At 43.5% G+C, this 24,103-nt stretch overlaps 1 protein-coding gene across 1 annotated transcript in view; it reads right to left on the bottom strand.

Annotated features, from left to right (window-relative positions):
- lonp1 (lon peptidase 1, mitochondrial) overlaps positions 1–24,103 on the bottom strand; it is a 180,969-nt gene that overhangs the window by 115,339 nt on the left and 41,527 nt on the right. Inside the window, exons 6-7 of the mRNA XM_034180189.1 lie at positions 4,374–4,435; positions 3,604–3,733 (exon numbers count right to left, since the gene is read on the bottom strand). Of these exons, the coding sequence (XP_034036080.1) occupies positions 3,604–3,733; positions 4,374–4,435 (192 nt within the window). The remainder of the gene's footprint in view (positions 1–3,603; positions 3,734–4,373; positions 4,436–24,103) is intronic.

The following is a 24,103-nucleotide window of genomic DNA, read 5'->3' as shown; positions in this document are numbered from 1 at the left end:
TTTTCACTGAAAACCAGCTTAATTTTTCGAACCGTGTCCACTTCGATGTGTCTCACAGGTTTATAAAAAATTTTGATCAAAGCGCCAGTCTCTCAGCAACTTCTCAGACAAAGGAATTCCGACGAGGGGCTGGACCACTCCTCCCACAAGGAGTGCTCACAAGCGAATGACGTTACCGACAGGCGTGGAAAAACTCACGCATGCGCACGAGGGTTCAAGCATGTCTGACGTAAAAACATATGAATGAAATCCATATAGTTTTTGAAAAAAATAAAAAGGACCTATACTTTATTGACAGCCCTCGTATGTTAATTAGGCACAACGTTTACACCAGATGTCCTTCCTGACACAACTTCATATTGGAGAATGGGCAGGGGTGGTTTTTAAATTAAATTTATATAGCACCAAATCACAACAAAGCTACCTCAAGGAGCTTCACACAAGTAAGGTCTAACCTTAACAACCCCTAGATCAGGGGTCTTCAACTCCAGTCCTCGAGGGCCAATGTCCTACAACTTTTAGATGTGTCACTGCTTCAACACATCTGAGTCAATAAATGAGGTCATTAGCAGCACTCTGGAGAACTTGATTCCGGAGTGTTGTACCAGGGACACATCTAAAAGGTGCACCAGCCCTCGAGGACTAGAGCTGAAGATCCCTGCCCTACGGCAAGAACACAGGCAACAGTGAAAAGGAAAAAAACTCCCTCTGATGAAGATGGTAGCATTTTGCAAGAAAATGTATGAACAAATAACAGTTTAATGAAAAACAGTAAGTTTGTCAATAATTTTGTATCCAATTTAAATTTGATGTAATATTCGGTCAGAGGCATTTCTATTTCATTGTCCAGACCTCCAGCCGTGTTCCTTTCACTGATAAATGTTTGAAAAACAGCTTTTCCAGATTGAAACTGTGCCAATGTTTTCTCAATTGTAAATAAATAGCTGAAATACTCTTAACCTATGTGCATTTTCTGTGTCACAATCCACAGTTTTAAAGTTTAGAATCCTGTGGGACATTTGGCTTGGCCATCGAGTACCTATCAAATACCTAAGGGTCCTGTCACACCGTGATGATTTAGCCAGCATATGCTGACAGTCCTGTTTCCACTGAGCGGTCTGGGTCGAAATGATTCAGTCTGGGTTGGTTCCCGTTTGCACCGCCGACAGAACCCTTTTGTTTAGTAGGTGGAACATGTAAATATCGACGAACATGTCATCGAGCCACTGTCATGTGGTCTCTCCCCTCCACACAGAGTCCAAACTAGGGTTGCGTATCAAGAACCGGTTCTTTTCGGGTATCGTTAACAATTGATTTGATTCGCCGACATCAATAGTCTTTTTGCTTAACGATTCCCTTAAATGGCCCTTTAGAGCGGCCATTGTTTTTGAGGGTGTTTGTTGGGAAAATGATCATTTCTCTAAGATGATTACAGATCAGCAAGGAATCGATAAGGAATCAGATCTATAAGCGGAATCGATAGATAAAATCTTATCAATACCCATCCCTAGTTCAAACAGATTAATTTAACATTATTTTATTTTATTTTAGTCTTGGTGGATCATGGGATTTATTTTCATGGCATGTAGAATGTTGAAGAGTTGACTGATATCTTTGATAAATGGAAACATTAATGAAAGAGGCGGTGTGACTCTATAAACTTTTAAAATAAGTTAAGTGTCTTGTTGTTGGGTCGCAAAGTCCGGCATTCCCTGGTTCAGACTAAGAAACAAAACACAAAAGTAAAGTATTTTCAGAGGTCATTTTCCAAAATCCGGACGCTTTATGTGGGTATGTTTTCATCAGGCTGTGATGATGAATCCAAGTGAAACAACCAAGTCAGATTAAGATTTTATATGTACTCTGTGGGTGAATGGTTTTAATATTTGAAATAGTTTCAACTGTTCACATGAGGACGGCAGCTTTCAGTTGTTCAGTCAATCAATGGACAGCATCAATGGACGTATTTCTACTTATGAGTAAGTTACAAGTAAAGTGTGCCAACAATCCCATAATTTACAACTTCTGTCCCACATATGCAGGAGGTATCAGACATATGCTGGCATACATCAAAAATACTGTACATGCCCAAAATGTTTTGGAGTACTCACCGTATGACAACATATATCAGAGTGCTTCAATGTGCTCTTAACTTGTACAAAACGTACCCATAACGTATCAGATATACGCAAGCATTTTTAATAAGGTTGGCATATGCTGGCTAAACCATCAAGGTGTGACAGAGGTGTGAGCCCCAGGGGTCAATCTCATGGACCTCAACCTGGATTTACAGTCGTGGATGACTGTGGATGGGATCAGCCGTTGTTCATAATGAACAGAGCTGGTCTGGACTGCTGGAACACCTAACCATGAAGGTTCAGACAGATCAATGCCCAGGTCCTAATCGCACCTCTCTAATTTTTCTGACAGAGCCTGACATACAACCATCAGGCAGACACACAAATGTCGAGGCAGGAGGGTTCTTCAGTTGGTCCACAAATGTGTGATTCAGTGGGAGGATTTCAAAGATGGGAATTCTGGATGGGACATAATGCCTAGTTTGCAAATATCTGGAGAAATGTGAGTGAGGAAGCTGGAACCTCTCTCTCAGTGAACTAAAGGATGCAAACCAGGTACTCAGCAGAATAACAACCCTGCTTCCTACAGTTTTCCAAAGCAAAGCTCAATCTTATCAGATCACCAAGTTCTGGAAGCCTGGAGGGCTACTCGGCAGACAGATGCATCAACTACTGACCCCTGGAGCCACAGGATGGCCCTGATATGGAATGAGTCTAGAATACATCCTAATGTTTTGAGATAACCAACAGGAAAATTCTCATGCTCAGTGTGTGTGTTCATTGCTGCTTCTGTTGAGTCAGTGAACACTGTAGGTGCTCCTCTGTCCAGGATACTGTAAAGTGATCTTCACAAGAGTTTGCATCATATCCCAAAAGGTGCCATACTGACAGTTACCTTGTGAGTGTAATCCAGGAAAATCAGAACCTTGCTTCCAAGGAATTATAGGCTGCTATGGCACAGAATCAGTCCCTGTACTGGAAAACGATGGATGTGTGCCAGTACAGTGCAGGGAACCAGCATCAGAGGCTAAGCTTTAATGGATACAGAAAATACTTTTAGCTGAGCAGTTTGAGAATTGGCATGGCAACAAATTGAGTGCAGGGTACCTTCCTCCTCAATTTCCTGCACTCCCTCAACATTTATACTGTGTCCACAGGAGTGTGTTTCCGGGTCAAGAACCTTCATTTGAACCTGTGATTCCTTAGCTCTGAATATTTCAAGTTTTCACACACATACTCAAGGTCTCTAGCCGCCACTGGGCCTTGGAAGTCCGCTTGTGAGGCCACGAGCGACTGGAAACTAGCTTGTGATGGTTTGGTCCCCCTGCTCACTGAGCTTAAAAGTGACTGAACACACATGTTTGAATTGTGGACGTGAAAAGAAAAAACATGGTACCTTATGGAGGTCACAGAGAGAAGCATTGGACAAACATCTCTAACCAAATCAGCCCCACCCCCCAATGTATTTCTAGCATAAACTGACATTGCCTGTAGGTGTAAGTGTGTATTTTAAGTTACTTCTCACGTTTGTCTCCTCTAGAACATCCTGGAGTTCGTGTGACTCGGCCCCAGTCAGAGCTGCTCCCATGTCGCTGAGGTAGATGGGATTATCGACCACCCTCTGGCCGGCCTGCATCATCTGCAGCACAGACTCTCTGACGCACAGACAACAGACAGAATCAAACATGACAGAAGAGGACCCTCCCACTCAGCCCGTGACCATCATGTCTGGAGCGAGGACTGAAGGTGGTTTTTACATGACTCGATGATATTAATGAAAATAAGCCCTCGTACACCTCTAACGCCACTGCATAGCTAAATCCAAGATGAGGACTGTGAAATCCATACCTGGCAGTATAAATGCAGGTTTTGTGGGTCAAGGAATTTATTTAAGACAAATTAATGACACAAAAACAAAAAATCATGATAGTGGGATTTTTGTCAATTTTTTTTTAAACCAAAATCCAACATGGAATTACGTCTGTGTTGAGTCTGTTACTGGATGTTTCACAGATTGAACGTGGAGGCGGCAGACCTGATACCACATGGAAGGAAGTAAGACCAGGAGCATCACACGTGGGTTCAAGTTGTTGTTTCAAGGTGAGGATGGGAGGAGAAATGGTGCTGAGGTCATTTTAAAGGAAGAGTGTGTTCAGAGTGTCTTGGAGGTGAAGGAGAAAGAAGATTTCTGAAGTGAGTGAGATGAGGTGGTGATGACTGGAGTGGACTCCCTCAGAAACACACGTGGTGCTTATTAGAAGGAAAGTGTGAATATTCTCAGGAACCAGAACTGACCTGTAGAGGGGGTTAAGAGCGATGATGTCCCTGATCGTCTTCACGATCTCTGCTGTCAGTGCCTGCAGCACAAAAACACACAGGACACCAGAGTGACTGGCTCATGCTCGCTCAAACACACACACACACACACACACACACACACAGAAACAAAACCTCATCTCTGTCATGAAGCCAAGAAAGAAACACTTTTCTCAACTGTCACTGCACATTCTTGATAAAACATGTTCCAGCAACAATAACATTCATTAATTTAATTTATATAGCACCAAATCACAACAAAGTTGCCTCAAGGTCTTCACACAGGTAAGGTCTAACCTTACCAACCCCCACAGCAAGAACACAGATGACAAGGAAGGAAGAAACCTCAAGCAGACCAGATTCAAAGGGGTGACCCTCTGCTTGGGCCATGCTACAAATACAATTGACAAAACAAATATACAGTAAATTTTGGGAGTCCATGCTGGTGCACAGGACGGGAGGCTGACTGGAGAGGGGAGGGTTAGGGTCCACAGAGCCCATCTATTTCATGACCATTACAGAAAAAGACATCCACTCCCACTTCTGGATGGAGTCACTAAAAGACCCAGACTTTAGATAAAGTTGAGGCCACGGCCGCTCTGTTTACTAATAAAATGAATTTAAAAGAGTAAAAAGCATAGTAACATACTATGCCAGTATGCTAGCCATACGAAAGGAAAAACAAGTGCGTCTCAAGTCTGAACTTGAAAGTCTCTACAGAATCTGACTGTTTTATTGATGCAGGGAGATCATTCCACAGAACAGGGGCACGATAAGAGAAAGATCTGTGACCCACAGACTTTTTATTCACCCTAGGGACACAAAGTAGTCCTGTACCCTGAGAACGCAAAGCCCGGGCCGGTACGTAGGGCTTAATTAGGTCAGCTAGGTAGGGAGGTGCCAGTCTGTGAACAATTTTATAATAGGAGAACTTTAAAATCTGATCTTACAGGGACAGGAAAAATGGGTGTAATGACTACACATTACTGAAGATGTGTGACAGTGATCAAAGACAAGATGAGCTCAAGCTCTCAACCAGATTTCAATGAAACTCATTCACACATTCAAATATCTGTTGGCTCAGGGGTCGGCAACCCGCGACTCTGGAGCTGCATGTGGCTCTTTAAGTTCTCCGCAGCAGCTCCCCTCTACCTTAAAGGCTCCGTGTCGGTGAATCTTTTTGTTGCTGTTGTTGTCCTGTGTGACAGTGTCTTAATTTTAAAATCTCAGAGGATTTCAGACTGAGTGGTATAACTGTAGCACCTTTGTAGGCAACCAATCACACGGAGTGTCTTCACGAAGGGGAGAACTCTGTTTTTGGACTCAGACGCTACATTCTGCTGAGTGAGGGTGGGAACATCAATGCAGTGAGCCAGCAAGCGTGGAGCACAGAGGAAGGACTTTAACCCGACAGCAAAGCAGCAAAAAACAAAACTGTGGAGCCGCCTTATTTCTCGCTCCACTTCCGCTACTGGTATGGTACTGACGGTACGTCCTGTTCACGCCGTGTGCACGTGTCAGTGACGAGTTATACTGAATCTATGAGATGATGGGATGAAATAAATGGTCCAAGTTCCTTAAAAATGAGAATATATGAATGAACTGAATAAAAATCATGTGTGTTTAAAATAGGGCTGCAGCTATCGATTATTTTAGTAATCGAGTATTGTATTGATTATTCTGACGATTAATTGAGTAATCAGATAAAAAGTACTTTTGCGTTTTTAAACAACATCAATAGTCCAGGGCTCTCCCTAAGCAAGGGCACAATGTCACTGCGCAAAGTGTTGGCATTTTGCTGAAGTGGTGATGGGATGCGGCTTTCTGTTTTGTTTTCTCCAATTTGTAAAATTTAATCATTTTAAATTTTTTAATTATTATTATATAAAAGGTTGATGGACTGGGTCCCTGCATGATTTTTTTATCCCTCTTTCTCTGCAATTCAGCAGATGCATTTCAGCTGGAGGTTGAACATGCAGCCTCGCAGTCAGTTTTTTTATTATTATTATTTTATTTAAGTTACCGTGTTTGTGAATTGTGTGTTGCCCAAAAAAGCAAAAATTCTAAAGTCAAACACTCAGTGTGAGTCTGAGGGAAACACAGAAGAGTGGACTTCTGCTGTTTGTCAATGTAGCCGGGGACAGAGCTGTGACTTGCCCGGTCTGAGAGCCCCTCACACTGGGCAGAGAAAGACAGCAGCAGGCCGCCGGGACAATAGTCCCTCCCCACGCAGAGCAGACCATGTGTTTTTTAAAAATAGACAAACACACTGCTTCGCTTTAAATGTACAATAAGTCTATTTCAGATGATCAGCGTGGACCATCTTTCTCTTAAAAGGCTTTATTTTACCCTATGTGTCACGTTGGAAAGCGGTAGCTATCGTTGCTAATTTGATTAACTGTTATCCTCCAGTCTTCTTCTGTTTTTTTTCCTGCGGACATTGCAGCGCCACACACAGGCCTGGCATATGTACTACAACGTTAAACGAAGCTTCGAGGCACAGAATTTGCCTGGAATATTTTTTTTAATCGAATTATTCGAGTTACTCGACTAATCGTTTCAGCCCTAGTTTAAAACAAACAAAACAAAAAACAAACGTGATGTGGAGAAACTCTGCAGTGAAGCAGAAATCACATTCAGCAAGTGAGAACTCGGAACTTTAACAAGCTGTTTTTTTCCCCAAAGGTATATATTTTAGATTCTGAGCTAATGTTGTAGTTTTATGTTCAAACCGTGACTGAGAAGGAGAACAAAAAACACAATGACTTCATCATCACACAAAAATGAACTAGACTCGGTATGAAAATACAAACTTCTGATTTTTATATTATTTTTCAAAGTTATTAGGCTGCAGCAATGTTTTATTCATTTCAAAGTAAGTTACCTCTCATTTCAAAGTAAGTTACCTCTTGTTTTATTCTTATTTTTAAAAAATCATGGGGAGTCTAATCAGCCTGCTTTGTTCTGTTTAGTTTATATCAACATTTTCCTGCACATGTCCGTGTATTTAGTGTAGATAGACTGCGAATCAAGAGTGCAAAAGAGACAAAAGAGGAACAAAAGAACGGAAGCGAACACTGATCTCCACGCTTTAAACAAAACACACCTGGAGCCACTGCTGGACTCGGCGCTGGGACGGAGCTCATAGCACCTGAGTCCTGGAGAAGCTGCAAACAGAAGCGTGTGATCCGACCCACTGTGGAGATCTGTGCGCATGTAGGTGGATCCACCTGTTCTGGTTGCTCCTCCAGAACAACAGGGGGATCATCTCCTTTATCATCAGAATTCTCACTGTGTGGTTCGGTCTTGCTCCAATTAAAAAATAATGAAATAACTGAAGCGCTAAACATTCATAAGACGCTTCATTTTTACAAAAAAAACAAAAAAACCCACACACTAAATATTCAACCAAAATTATACACATTGCATACACGCCAAGTATTTCTCAAATCGCTGTCTGTACACCCAAAATGTGCGCATACTCAGCATTTTTCGCTTGTTGTTGCATTTGTAGATTTGATTGCAGCTGCGTATGTTTGCTTTTAATATATACGAGGTCTGTTAGAAAAGAATCCGACCTTTTTATTTTTTGCAAAAACTATATGGATTTGAATCATGTGCGCTTGCATCAGCCAAGCTTGAACCTTCGTGCGCATGCGTGAGTTTTTTCACGCCTGTCGGTTGCATCATTCGCCTGTGAGCACACCTTGTGGGAGGAGTGGTCCAGCCTCCTCGGCTGTCAGGAAATTGGCTAATCGACTGCCGCTTTGATTCATCAAAATTTTTTCAGAAACTGTGAGAGACAGCCAGGTGGAAACCACTCGGAAAATTCAGATGGCTTTCGGTGAAGATCTTATGGGGATCACACAGATTAAAGAGCATTACAACCGGATTAAAGACGGCCCACAGCGGCAGAGGGCGCGCTGCGCACCGAGCGGCGATCGACAGGCTGAAACGACCAGATCATTTCCAAAGTGAACGCTTTGAACCGGGATGTCGTCTGACTACCAGAGAAATGGTAAGACAGCTGGACATAGCACTTTTTCGGCACATTCCACTGTTACAGGAGTGAAGGAATTCACCACGGAGCCGCTCATGGCGCGGGACAAAAGCACCTCCGTGTTGGCCTCACAGGACATGCCCTAACATGCCCAGCTCTTGCACCATTCGGAAGATTCAGACAGCTTTCGGTGGCTTTTCAGTCGTGTGACTATCTGAGAAATTGTGGACGAGCTGGACATGCCACAACATGTCCTGTGAGGCTTCATCACGGCGTTGCTTTTTGTTGTGTGCCATGCAGCTCCGTCCCGACGCGCAAATTCCTCCACATGTCTTTTCATGCCGAAAAAGTGCTGATGTCAAACTCTTCTGCCATTTCTCTGGTAGTCAGAGAAACAAAGCGTTCACTTTGGAAATGAACGGCACTTTACACTGTTACAGGAGTTTTTCTGAATATCTTTTCTGAATTTCAATTTTCAATTTATTTTCATTTATATAGCGCCAAATCAAAACAGAGTTGCCTCAAAGCACTTCACACAGGTAAGGTCTAACCTTACCAACCCCCAGAGCAACAGTGGTAAGGAAAAACTCCCTCTGAGGAAGAAACCTCAAGCAGGCCAGACTCAAAGGGGTGACCCTCTGCTTGGGCCATGCTACAAACATAAATTACAGAACAATTCACAGACGAATATACAAGAAATGCTATTGGCGCACAGGACAGGAGGATCGCCAACACGAATACAACTCCCATCTCTGGATGGAGCTGCACCTTAAACAGAGAGAAAAAACAGAATCAGGCATCAGAAAGACAAAAAAATACTGTATAATTTGCCAGCATTAAACAACAAGAAAAACAGAGAAATACTAAGGTGATCACCAGCCACTAGCCCCAAACTTCACTAAAAGACCCAGAATTTAAGTTGGGGCCGCAGCCCGCTCCAATTACTAATAAATGAATTACAAGAGTAAAAAGCATAAAACAAAACTGTACCAGTATGCTAGCCATATGAAAGGGAAAATAAGTGCGTCTTAAGTCTGGACTTGAAAATCTCCACAGAATCTGACTGTTTTATTGACGCAGGGAGATCATTCCACAGAACAGGGGCATGATAAGAGAAAGCTCTGTGACCCGCACACTTCTTATACACCTGAGGGACACAAAGTAGTCCTGCACCCTGAGAACGTAAAGCCCGGGCCGGTACGTAAGGTTTAATTAGGTCAGCTAGGTAGGGGGGTGTCAGTCCATGAATAATTTTATAGGTTAGTAGCAGAACCTTAAAATCTGATCTCACTGGGACAGGAAGCCAGTGAAGGGATGCCAAAAATGGGTGTAATGTGGTCGAACTTTCTGCTTCGTGTCAAAAGTCTGGCTGCAGCATTTTGAACCAATTGGAGACCCCTAATGCTAGACTGCGGTAAACCAGAAAACAGAACATTGCAGTAGTCCAATCTAGAAGAGATAAATGCATGGATTAGGGTCTCAGCATCAGCCATAGACAGGATGGGATGAATCTTCGCTATATTTCGCAGGTAGAAGAAAGCAGTCCTAGTAATATTTCTAATGTGGAGGCCAAAGGACAACGAAGGATCAAAAATTACCCCAAGGTTCCTCACTTTGTCAGTGTGATGTATGACACACGAGCCGAGGCTGAGCGTTAACTGGTCAAATTGATGCCGGTGTCTCACTGGACCAAGAACCATCATTTCAGTCTTATCAGAGTTTAAAAGTAGGACGTTTCTAGACATCCAACTTCTCACTGCTGCAAGGCAATCTTCTAAGGATTTTATGTGAACGAGGTTACCAACAGTTATCGGCATGTATAACTGAGTATCATCTGCATAGCAGTGAAAGGTAATCCCAAAACGCCGCAATATTTGCCCAAGGGGTGCTATATAAAGGGAGAAAAGCAGGGGGCCTAAGACCCCTGTGGAACCCCAAATTTCATGTCACTAAGTTTAGAGGTAGTGTTACTGTACAAAACACAGTGAGAATGACTGGTCAAGTATGACGTCAGCCATGCAAGGGCACTCCCAGTAATCCCAAAATGATTTTCCAGCCGATCAAGTAGAATATAATGATCCACTGTATCAAATGCAGCACTGAGATCTAGCAGCAACAGAACCGTAGTGGTGTCCGAATCCATTGTAAGTAGAAGATCATTCACCACTTTAGTGAGAGCCGTCTCTGTGGAATGATATTTTCTAAAAGCAGACTGCAGTCTGCACTATATTATATATATATATATATATATATATATATATATATATATATACACACACACACACACGAGGGTAGGCTGAAAAGTTCTAAGGCTCCCCATGAAGGAGTAATGCATTAACTGCATTATAGTGAGCCTTAGAACTTTTCAGCCTACCCTTGTATATATATATACACACACACACACACACACACACACACACACACACACACACACACACACACATACATATGTGTCATGTTGCTCTGAGTAGAGGATGGTATACATTTAGGCACAACTTAGTTCTGAAGGTGGCTGTGAAGGCAGTAAATGAAGCGTTTGTCCCAGTGAAGACGAGCCAACCAGTTAAGTTTGTGAGAGCCGGTGAACAGGTGAGAGGTCGAAAGCAGAAGAGGACAGGCACTGGTCCAAAAAGAAAGTGGACCGTGTTAGAAGACAAGACTTTGCCAGTAGAGGTGGTGGTGTCTGATTTGCGGCCTGATGTTGCGCTGACTGACAGAGAGGAAAGAAGGGTAATACTTGGAGAGCTGACAGTCCCATGGGAGGAGGGTATTGATGGAGCAAGAGAGAGGAAGCTCAACCGCTATGAAGATTTGAGGGTGGAGATAGGGGAGCGAGGCTGGAAGGTGGAGGTCATTCCTTTTGAGGTGGGATGCCGAGGTTTCCCCGCAGCATAGGTGGGTCGATTCCTGAGGGCAGCTGGTGTTGATGGATGTCATATGGTGGTGAAGGTGGTAAAGCTGACAAGAAATGGTATCAGCAAGTTGGTGAAAGCAGTGAGGCGTAGAGAATCCAGGAAGGCCTGAAAGGACTTCACAGAGGACCCCTTCAAGTTTACAAAGAAGGTTTTCGCAGAGAAGACAAGTGGGACTCTGAAGATACCAAGAGAGCAGCTTGAAGAAGCCTTGATGACGACCTATGCTGAGCCAAACAGGAATATCCAAGTAGAAAGTATAGATGGCCTTAACAGACCATAAGAACCTGAAGTGCCTTTCGACCTGTGTAGGATACAGCTATGTGAGGTACAGGTGGTCGTTAGGAAAGCTAGAGCAAAGGCAGCCGGAGGCCCAAATGGGATCACGTATGCAGTGTACAAGAACTGTCCGGAGCTGACAAAGTGTCTCTGGAAATTGCTTGCGAGTGTTTGGGAGTCTGGTGAGATACCCGACAGCTGGTGCATTGCTGAGGGAATCTACATACCAAAGCAGAAGGACACTGTGTCTCTTGGTCAGTTTAGACCAATATCTTTGTTAAATGTTGAGGGCAAGATCTTCTTCATGGTGCTTGCAAAGAGACTAATCCAATTTCTGCTGGCTAATAGCCTCATCAATACCAGCATCCAGAAAGCAGGTATTCCTGGTTTCCCAGGTTGCCTTGAGCACGTGTCTATGATGTGGAATAGGATAATGCAAGGAAAGAATGCTAAGAAAGAGCTCCATGTGATATAGTTGGACTTGGCCAAAGCCTATGGTTCTGTCCCACATAGAATGATTCGGTTCACTCTGCATTTCTTCCACGTCCCAGGGAAATTGCAGCAGGCAGTTGAGAAGTACTTCGGGAAATTCAAGTTCTGGTTTACGACGGAGGAGTTCACGACTAAGTTCATGCGACTGGAGAAAGGAATCGCAATGGGATGTGCGATATCACCTGTTTTGTTAATTTTGTTGATGGAGGTGATTATAAGAAGCTGTGGTGGTGGTGAGTACCAGCTAAAGGCCTTTATGGATGACCTGACAGTTCTAGAAGCGGAGGAATGGAGAGCCAAGAAGTTGGTGGAGCGGTTACAAGAGCTGGTGACATGGTCAGGCATGGTGTTTAAAGCTAAGAAGAGTAGGTATCTTACGCTACGGGCTGGGAAAGTTGTTGAAGTTTTCATGGTTGAAGGTGAACGAATTCCATCAGTGAAAGAAAAGGGCGTGAGGAGCCTAGGTCATTGGTACTCCTTTCCAATTACAGACCGACATCGAGGAGCTGAAGTCCAGCAGCAAGCTGAAGATGGACTGAGAGCAATTGCAAAGACAAAGCTACCTGGGAAGTTTAAGGTCTGGATGGTTCAGTTTGGGCTACTACCAAGGTTGATGTGGCCGTTGACAGTTTATGAAGTGGCGCTGACAAGAGTTGAGAGTATTGAAGGGAAGATCAGTAAGATGGTACGAAAGTGGCTAGGAGTTCCTAAGATGCTGACGAATGTAGCATTCTACAGTCGGTCAACGAAGCTCCAGTTTCCCTTATCATCACTGGTGGAAGAATATAAAGTTGCGAAGGTTTGACTATAGTCAATGCTAAATGATTCCAATGACCAAGTGATAAGTAAAAATCCACCGGCCCTGCAAGTTGGATGGAAGTGGAATGTTGGTGGTATGGTGAAAGAAGTTGAGGCCGTAGTACGTCAACGTGTATTTGTTGGAGTGGTAAGTGAAAAGGGAGCTTGCCTTGGCATAGTAAGAAGGCAACGATTTTGGTCGGAGGCCGGAGTTGGGGAACGAAGAAAGATCAGGGAGCAGGAGACTCGTCATTTGGTAGAGGCTGAAAGGGTGTCGAGAGCAGCACAGCAGGGTCAGCAAGGTCAATGGATGACGTGGGATGTAGAGGAGAGAACGGTGACTTGGAAGGACATTTTGGGAAGACGTTTTGGGAGTCTGAAGCGGCTACTCCAGATGACGTATGATGTGTTTCCATCACCAGCGAACCTGAGAAGATGGGGTACTGGCAAGAGCGTGAACTGTCATCTGTGTGGAAAGTATGTTACTCTTCACCATATCTTGTCAGCGTGTCATGTTGCTCTGAGTAGAGGATGGTATACATCAACCGCTATGAATATTTGAAGGTGGAGATAGGGGAGCGAGGCTGGAAGGTGGAGGTCATTCCTTTTGAGGTGGGATGCCAGGGTTTCCCCGCAGCATCGGTGGGTCGATTCCTGAGGGCAGCTGGTGTTGATGGATGTCGTATGGTGGTGAAGGAAATGGGAGAAAGAGCAGAAGAAGGTAGCACCTGGATTTTACGGGCCTGGGCGCAACAGGAAACAGCTGTTGCGGACCCACTATCATGAGGGATACTGAGCTTAATGGGTTGAAATCCCGAGGAGTGATAGCGCTCAGCTGACGACCCAGGCCCTGGGAAATAGCGCTTTTTGGCGTACTTTTCTCTATTTCCGCTGGTTACCAGTGCCAGCCGTGAAGAGAGCGGCGACCGGGAAGAGTTCCGAAAAGGGCGTGAGCTGTCCACCCTGTTGCTCTTTGAGTGGCGAAAAGAAGCAGCAGCTGCAGGCGATCCAGTTATTACAGGTCTAGACAGCCGAGTATGACCTGGCTAGGCATTTGAGTGATGGTAGGAAGGCGTTTTGCCTTTTGGGGGTCACGCCTGCCCAAGTCTGGTAGCCCCGGACCAATAAGTAAGCCTCCGGCTCATCTGCGGTCAGGAGGAGCCGCCTAGACCAAGTGCAGATGTAAAACAGTGGCTCACAAGTTCAACAAATGGTGCAACATTGGAATTTCATGATAACGATACTGGAAATGTTTCAAGTGGACAATCTAGTAACCAGCGACAATGCCAAGGTTGTGGAAGTGTGTTTAAATCCGAAAAAGGGCGGAAGATCCACCAGACAAAGATGAAATGCGGTCGCATTGTGACAGACATTCAACGCTCAGTGCAAACTGATAATTCGGCGGTTATTGAGGGCCTGGAGTTCAACCACAGTGCCCTTACAGAACCTGTAGTGGATGAAGCAAGGGACCGTATGAAAATTAAGTGGCCGAGTTCGCAGAACAAGGCAGATTGGAGAAGCATGGAGGAGGACCTAGTCCCAGCCATTGGCATGCTTAGAGGAAAACATGGAGAATTTCTCCAAGATGGTGTGCGAGTATGGAAGATCAAGATTCGGTGTAATTGAGCGGAAGGTGCAGAAGAAGACGGAAGAAAAAGATCAGATCAATAGGCGAAGGAGGAAAATCAAAGAGTCAAGGAAAGAAGTACAGCGGTTACGGAGGGCGAAGAGAGAGGCGAGTGGGGAAGAGGTGGTAGCAATCGATGAGTTGGTAAAGCTGACAAGAAATGGTATCAGCAAGTTGGCGAAAGCAGAGAGGAAAGCAGTGAGGTGTAGAGAATCCAGGAAGGCCGGAAAGGACTTCACAGAGGACCCCTTCAAGTTTACAAAGAAGGTTTTCGCAGAGAAGACAAGTGGGACTGGTTGTCTTTATATGGCAGATGCACCCAGCGCTCGCTTCTTTTCTACATTCTCGCATTCTGAAGAGGTTGAGAACGCATTTAGCTACGATTGCCACTCTCGCTTGTAGCCTCGCAGCCCACTTTCGGTTGGAGCAACGTGCACACTGCACATGTCCTCCAGAGGCTGCAAGACACAGCTTCACCGTTTTCTATTCTTTGATTCGCCTGTCGTGAGTAGACCTTCCTCGCCGGGTGCGCGCCTTCGCCGCTGCCCTGCTGGGTATTTTCCTCTGTGCACAGTTGAAGTCATTAGCCGCTAGCCGATAACCCTTTAGCTGTGTTGTTTTGACGAAAGCTGGCTACTTGTTTAGTTGTGTCGCTAACGCCGTTAACTATGTGGTAGTGTGTGAATCAGAACCAGTATAGTGTACTGTGTTGGGCTTGCCATGAGTGTTTTCCACTCTTTGAAGTAGTTTCGTCTGCGCTGCCGCCATTTTACTAAGTTCAACAGCTCCACTAGCAGCTACTGTTGTTGTTGCTGTAAGTGAGGGGGTGTGAAAGGGGCCCCTTTCACATTGGCGTATTGCAGCATTGTGTTTCATTTAAATACACCCGAAATGCGCGTGTACTCAGCCTTTTTCTGTGTTCGTTTCATACTTGCAGCTGCATGTGTTCGCTTTTTAATGTGTGCACACAGTACCATGCCACTATTAAACCAGTTCAGTGCTATTTTCGGCCTCTATGGAAGTGCGCTCTGTTCTCTACTGCAGGTGTGGTGAGGCTCAAAAACAGTCATTTAACATTATTATTATTATTATGATTATTTTGCCTTGGTGGATCATTTTCATTGTGTACAGATGCTGCTGAGTCTGGCTGTGGTAAAGGCTGCCGTGAATGAAACGCTGTGACTCGTTAAGCTTTTAAACCTTTGGCTGCTCTGATCAAGTCCGCTGATTTCATCAGACCTGATGGATCAGGGCGTTTTGATGAGCGCACCGACATGCAATCCAGTCCAGTCCAATCCAGTTTATTTATAGAGCACATTTAAAAACAACAAAGTTGACCAAAGCGCTGTACAAAGACATAAAAAAAACCAATCAATCAATCAATAAATAAATAATCACACGATAAATAACAGTGGCTACAATAAAAGTTTTTTAAAACAGTAAAATCATCAACCCTCTAGTCAAAAGCCAAAGAAAACAAGTATCTTTAAAGACGAGATTTAAAAACTAGAGGTGACTCCGCCTGCCTGATACAGAGAGGCAGGTCATTCCACAATCTGGGACCAACAACAGAGAAAGCTCTATCACCTGTACGTTTGAGCTTGGTCTGAGGAACTACAAGCAGAGCTTGATCTCGTGACCTAAGAGAACGTGAAGGGGAATAAGACACGAGCAGGTCAGACAGATACCGTGGAGATACCGTGGAACAAACAAAATTTTAAAATCAATACGATAGCGAACAGGCAGCCAGTGAAGGGAAAAAAAGAACGGGCGAAACATGGTCACACCTCCGGGATCCAGTCAAAAGATGGGCTGCAGCATTCTGGACCAGCTGCAGCCATGCAAGTGAGATCTGGCTAATACCAGCGTACAGTGCATTACAATAATCCAGCCGAGTCATAACAAAAGCATGGATTAAAATCTCCAAGTGATGCCTTGAAAGTGAGGGCTTAATCTTAGCTAGGTGCCTCAAATGAAAGAAACTTGCCTTCACAACAGCACTAATTTGTTTATCAAGCCTAAAATCTTCATCCATTCTCACACCAAGGTTGCAAACAGTAGATTTAATACATTGTGTCAATGGTCCAAGGTTTATTGAACCACAACTACCTGCTTTACTTGGCCCGACAAGAAGAACTTCAGTTTTGTTTTCATTGAAGAGTAGGAAGTTTGCAGACATCCAGTCTTTAATGTTCTCAATGCACTCTAGAAGTTGATTGGCACCAAGAGCATTCTCACGCTTTAGGGGCACACAGATTTGACTGTCATCAGCATAAAGGTGAAATGACACCCCAAATCTACGAAAAAGTGATCCCAGCGGAAGCAAATACAATGAAAAAAGAAATGGCCCAAGAATGGACCCTTGTGGGACACCACATGACAGAGGAGCTGTGGAGGAAACAAAATCTCCAAGTCTTACACAAAAACTCCTATCCGTTAAGTAGGATCTGAACCATTCTAGAGCATAGCCCTGAATGCCGACCACATTCTTAAGGCGATCCAGGAGGATCTCATGATCCACTGTGTTGAACGCAGCGCTCAGATCCAACAACACCAAAACAACAGTGTGACCAGAATCAGTGGACACATGCAGGGAGTGCGCTTTTAATTTAAAGAGTCACAGCTCTTTTCAGGTTTGATCTGACCTGATCGATCAGGGCGTTTGATGAGCGCACCGACATGCAGCGAGTGCGCTTTTATTTTAAAGTCACAGTTTTGATCAGACACACACACAGAGAGAGAGAGAGAGAGAGAGAGACCTGTTCTGATCACACACAGGTGCTGTGGGCTGTGTGATCATATTCTCAGCTGATTCCTCTGGATGCAAGCAATCAGTTTTTGGTTGTGTACAGGAGTGCCGTGTTGCACAGACTTGCATGTAGCAATGCTGTGCAGACCTGCTTAAAACTGCGTTCAGCGCTCTACACTTTTACACCGAAGAAAATTAAACATGTTTAATTTCTTCCGTCCTCGTAGCCCTCAACATACTGCTGCACAGGGAGAAAAAACTCGACGTAGAGCTGCTAAAAGTGGGCGTAGAGCTGCTCATCTCAGCATAGACGATACGCCACAATGAGCAGCTCTACAAATACGCCAATGTGAAAGGGGCTTTAGCACTTGTGTTAGCATTACACTGCGAGTGATTCATACGCTGCGAGTGATTCACGCTCTGTGCCTTGTATTAGTATTACGCGCGGTGGAGCCGCTTCTCTTTCCATGACAAAAACTCCTGTAACAGTGAAATGTGCCATTCATTTTTAAACTGGACGCTGTCTTGATCCGGTATGTCATCTCACTAGCACAGGAATTGTGAAAAGACGTGGACATCAGCACTTTATCGGCACATTAAGACAGATGCGCGGAGGAATTCCGCGTGTCGCGGTGCAGCCGCTCGGCGCAAAGAAACGCCGTGATGAAGCCTCACAGGACATGTTCTGGCACGTCCAGCTCATGCACAATCACAATCGGATATTCACACGACTGGAAAGCAACCGGAATCCGTCTGAAATCCACCTGAAAGCCGTCCTGTGAGACCAACACCGAGGTGGTTTTGTCCCGCATAATGAACGGCTCTGTGGCGCGTCCCTCCGCTTTTCTTTCCATGAAAAAAACTCCTGTAATGGTGGAATGTGCCAAAAAAGTGCTGAGGTCCACATCTTCTGCCTTTTTGTGAAAGTCAGACGAGGTCCCGGATCAACAAAGCCTTCACGTTGGAAATGATCTGGTTGTTTCAGCGGGGTGTCAGCCTATCGATGGGGGATGGGAGCGCGCCATGCTCTCAGGAGTTGTGGGCAGTCCTTAAAACGGCAGTAACACTCCTTAATCTGTATAATCCCCATAAAATCGTCCCTGAAAGCCATATTAATTTTTCGAACGGTGTCCACCTGGAGGTCTCTCACAGTTTCTGGAAAAAAATTGATGCAGCAAAGCTCCAAATCGTTCAGACATTTATTCGCAATAAAAATCCGCCGAAAGGGTGGACCACACCTCACTCAAAGCGTGCTCACAGGCGAATGACGCAACCGACAGGCATCAAAAAACTCACGCATGCGCACGAGGGTTCAAGCTTGTCTGACGCAATCACACGTGATTCAAATCCATATGGTTTTTAAAAAAAATAAGGTTGGATACTTTTTTAATAGACCTCGTACAATAGAATCACGATAGATAAAACCCCAGTAGTCAAAAATTAAAAATAAGAAAATTAACAATAAAATGAACTAAAATGTGCAAGATAAATAAATAAATACATACAGCATACAACAGATAAAACCCATAAAATCTACCAAAATAAAAACAAAACCAATAAAACACTGGACCACACAACTCACTCAGTGTTAAAAACCAGAGAATAAAAGTGGGTCTTCAGATGAGACCTAAAACACTCCACTGTGGGGGCTGTTCGGACATGGAGGGGCAGAGCGTTCCAAAGTCTGGGGCCAGCCACAGAGAAAGCCCTGTCCCCCCTGGTTTTAAGTCTCGTCTTGGGTACCACGAGCTGGAAATGGCCCTCAGACCTCAGAGCACGTGCCAGAGAGTAAATCTGTAGGAGGTCAGTGATGTATTGAGGGGCCATTCCATTCAAAGCTTTAAAAACAAACAAAATCTTAAAATCAATTCTAAAATTAATAGGAAGCCAGTGCAAAGATGCAAGAATTGGGGTTATGTGATCACGTTTCCAGGCTCCTGTTAAAAGTCGTGCTGCAACGTTATGGACTAACTGCAAATGGGAAAGAGCCTGTTGGCTAATGCCGAAATAAAGTGCGTTACAGTAGTCCAGATGACTTGAAATAAAAGAGTGCACAACTTGGAGACTTCCGGTGGCGCTGACGAGATGGACGCATAAACCAGAGCTCTGATTTCAGCCTGTGGTATCCCCATAACTCGAGGACTTTTCCCACCAGATATCATTTTTGAAACTACTCAGAGGATGAACGGGGAAAGAAAATTGAGGTCCGGGATGAAAGAGAAGAAAACGGACTCGAGTTCTGACCATGAATCCAGCCACGTCGAACGATAGCTATGCTAACGAAGCTAACACAGTGACTACAGGTGGCACGATTCGTTCTGTTTTAAGCGAAGTAATGGCTAAGGGATTGGATGAACTAAAATCCCAGATGAGGAAAGATTTCTGGAGTTCCGAGAGATAATTAAAGGCGACATGAAGAGCCAAATGGATGACTTGAGCACTAACATCAACCAGAAACTACAAACAGCGACCCAGCAGATCGAGGAGAATACACGGCGCATAGAGGAGGTTGAGAAAAATGTGGCCGGGTCAGAGAAGTGGGATTTGGCCGTGAAGGACACATTACTTGATCTTCTCAATAACCAGCGTGTTCTACAAAACAAGCTTTCTGAGTTGGAGAGTCGCTCCCGCCGTAAAAACATTCGCATTTACGGAGTTCCAGAGAGCGAGACCCCAGAGCCCGCCTCCTTAACACACCTTGTTGAGAACCTAATAATGACTGAGCTTGGCGGCAATCTGGATATTCAACAGGCGACTGACCTTGGAATCGAGCGGGTGCACAGAGCCCTGGGTCCCCGGCCACCGCCAGGAGCACCGCCGCGCTCCATAGTGATCCGTTTCTCCAGGTTTACGACAAAAGAAAAAGTTCTCCTGGCAGCTTGGAAGAAACAGCTGTATGTCCAAAATAAGAGTGTTTATTTTGATCACGACTATGCAGCCAATGTGCAGCAAAAGAGAAAGGAATACATTCGAATCAAGAAAGTGCTCAAAGAAACCCACATTCGCTTTCAAACGCCACTGACGAAAACGCGAATACATTTCCACACCGGCACGGTAACCTGTAACAACGCTCACGAAGCAGCTGAGGAGGTACGGAAGCACGGCCTCACATTAGGACCAATACGACCGAAGAAGCCCAGTGAGCATGCAGCGGAGACCTTATCCAAGCTTCTGCCGTGGCGAGTGGTGAGAGGGACGCGCCATGTCGGTAACAAGTACCAGGAGGTGATTAGAGATCGCTTACGGGAGTTTCAGACCCAACCGGGAAAACGCAACACCCGAAAACTAAGTTTTATTACGGCCGGTATGTACAGTGTTGGTATCGTCTTGCATGCAAGTAAGTAAAGAAGCTGGACAATTTTGGAAAAGAAATATAATACGTGACCAATCGAAAATTTTTTTTTTTTTTTTTTGCTATCTCATCCCGTGACGTTATTTTTATTTTTGCGAGAGAAAAAAAAAAAAAGCTCTTTCAGCGTAACATTTATTGGCTACCTTTTTTCTGGGTATAATACTCAGTCTCTGTCTTCATCTACAGAGTGAACTAATGAGGGGCCCCACCTTGTGGCCACACCCCCTCACTGTTTCCAGAGGAGTTTGTTCTCCCTCACGTTTGGAAGTCTTGCCCAGTTTTGGGACATCAGTTGATGGTTCTCTTTATTTTGGACAGTTACATTTTGAGTCATGTTACTTTCTTTTGTTGCAGGGCGCTGGAGTGCATTCAATAGGTAGTGAAAATAAGAGACAATGTTTCAATATTACAAATTTTTGTCATTAAATGTGAATGGTTTAAACAGCCCCATAAAACGGAGTAAAATGATATCAAAGTTGAAAAGGAATAAGGTCAACATTGCTTTCTGGCAAGAAACTCATCTGTCTGACATAGAACATGAAAAACTAAAAAAGATGGGTTTTTCTCACACCTTTTTTTCATCACATAAATCGGGTAATAAGAGAGGAGCAGCCATATTAATTTCTAATAAAGTATATTTTGAACCAATTTCTGAAATCTATGATAAAGAGGGTAGATTTGTTTTGGTCAAGGGGAAAATAGAGGGAAAACAAATAACTTTATTGAATATATATGCTCCTCCAGGAAGTCCAATCTCCTTTTTTAAAAAGGTTTTCGATTTAATAGCCCTGGAAAAGGACGGCACTATGATATGTGTCGGAGATCTCAACCTATTGTTGAACCCCATTTTAGATACTACTAATAGAAAGAGGAAAAGGAATGCCACTGAAATTTGGGTAAATAACACCATTAATCTTCTCGGTCTCACAGATGTGTGGCGAAGCCTACATGGAAGAGAGAAGGACTTTACATTTTATTCAGCTCGCCATAATATGTATTCGAGAATTGATTACTATCTTATGTTTAACCGTGATCTTCATAGAGTAAAACACTGTAAAATGGGACAAAGGGATCTCTCAGACCATGCAGATCTCTTCCTGAACCTACATCTAGATGAAGCTAGAAAGAAAACAAATTGGAGGCTGAACATTGATATGTTAAAAAATGAGACACACATAAAAGCAATAATAGATGAGTACAAAGAATTTCTCTCAATAAATGACAACGGGGAGGTTAGCGCCACCATTCTTTGGGATGCAAGTAAGGCATATCTCCGGGGTAAGCTCATAGCCAAAGCAGCATTTCAGAAAAAAGCAAATCTGAACGATTGCATAACCTGGAATATCGACTTAAAACCCTTGAAAAATTACATAGCCAAAATAAGGATTCTTCCCTCTTAACCCTAATGCGACCCATTAAACAAGAGATAGATCAGATTTATAGTGAAGATATAGAGAAAAACATAAGGTATATGAAGCAGAGGTATTATGAAGCTGGGCCAAAAGCCGCCAAAGTCTTGGCATGGAAACTACGTAAGCAGCAGGAGGAGAGGGCTATTCATAAAATTAGGGATCCAATCATGAACAAACTGGAAATCAAACTAAGTAAAATTCACAGGTCATTTGAAAAATACTACAAATTATTATACACACAAAAAGGAGAAACTAATAGTAATAAAACTGATAAATTTCTGAGCTCATTGGATCTTCCCTCACTAGGTAAGATTCATAATGAAGCTCTTACAGCAGAAATTTCTGATTTAGAAGTTAATAAAGCAATCTCAGCCCTAAAAACATGTAAATCCCTGGCACAGATGGATACCCAGCCGAGTGGTATAAAGTGATGAGGAAAGCCCTCACTCCTCTGTTTAAAGAGTGCTTTAATAATGTTATGAAGGGTGGTGTCCCACCTCCCTAATGGAAAGAGGCTTTTATTTCTGTAATACATAAAGAAGGCAAAAATAAATTAGACTGCAAATCCTATAGACCCATTAGAGTCCTTAACGTTGATTATAAACTTTTTGCATCAATTTTGACTAAACGGATGGAAGAGGCTATGATATTTCTCATTGACGAAGATCAGACAGGTTTCATTAAAAATCGGCAAACATGATAATATACGTTGCATTATTCATATTATCGATCATGTCACAATCACAAATTCCAGTGCTGTCCTTCTCAGCTTAGATGCCGAGAAGGCTTTTGATTCGGTCAGTTGGCAATTCCCGTATCAAACTATGGGTTGTTTTGGTTTTTCTGAAAAATTTACTCAGGTTATTAAAGCCTTATATACATCCCCAACAACAATGATAAAAGTAAATGGTGGCCTATCAAGTCCAATAAAACTCCAAAGAGGATGCCGTCAAGGGTGCCCTTTAAGTCCATTTCTATTCAATTTGTTTACTGAACCCTTAGCCCAGATGATAAGACAGGAAAAAGAATTGAAAGGTGTAAATATTAAAGGTACAGAACATAAAATTTGCTTGTATGCTGATGATGTACTAGTAACACTCTTAAACCCAGGAAATAGCATACCTCTGCTTATGAATGCCCTTAAAACGTTCGGATCTCTTTCAGGATACTCTCTTAATGTGAATAAAACCCAAGCTCTTTTGTTCAATTATAATCCTACTCAAGAACTAGTTAAAAATATGATTTCAACTGGAACCTATCATATATTCAATACTTGGGGGTAACCATACCAAAGGACCTCCCTTCCCTTTTCATACTTAACTACAAAAATATTACAAAGAAAATCAATAAGGACCTAGACAGATGGGCCTTGCTCTCACTAGACATTGGAGAAAGAATTAGATCGATTAAAATGGTAATCTTACCTAAATTGTTGTACCTATTTAATGCATTACCTGTGGAAATCCCTCAGAGCCAATTCAGAGAATGGGACAAATGTATGTGTGGAACTCAAAGAAGCCACGAATAAAATACGCTATTCTCCAATTACTAAGGGACAGCGGAGGTTTGGCTTTACCTTGTCTTAGGCATTATTATATCGCAGCCCAGTTGAGACCGCTTGTCCTCTGGTGTGATGAGTCCTATGTGGCAAGGTGGAAGGGTTTGGAGCTTTCCCTGACTGAAGCGCCATTACAGTCAGTACTAGGCTGTGCACATTGTGCTAAAACAACAATAAAGCTAGGAAATGTTTGCTTGTGTTCATCTATTAAAATATGGCTGAAAGTTGTAAAGATGTTTCATCTCCAAAGACAAGTTAAAATCCTGGGATGGCCACTGTGTGACCCACACTTTGCACCAGCAGTTCATGATTTTAGATTTAAACAATGGTCCCAATTAGGTTTACGAGTCCTTAGCAGTATCATTTCTAAAGGCCAGATGGACAGTTTCCAGAATCTTTCACTCAGATTTGGTCTTGGTAAACATGACTTTTTCAGATATCTCCAATTACGCCATTATTTTGTTAAGGAAATACAATGTGTCTCATCTGGAAATCCCTCCAACCTAGTTCAGGTCTTTGTTGATATCTAC

The sequence above is a fragment of the Thalassophryne amazonica genome, chromosome 10 (genome assembly GCF_902500255.1).
Source record: "Thalassophryne amazonica chromosome 10, fThaAma1.1, whole genome shotgun sequence".
NCBI lineage: Eukaryota > Metazoa > Chordata > Actinopteri > Batrachoidiformes > Batrachoididae > Thalassophryne > Thalassophryne amazonica.
The sequence above is the reverse complement of the archived record's forward strand: the minus strand, read 5'-3'. Positions and strand labels throughout refer to the sequence as shown.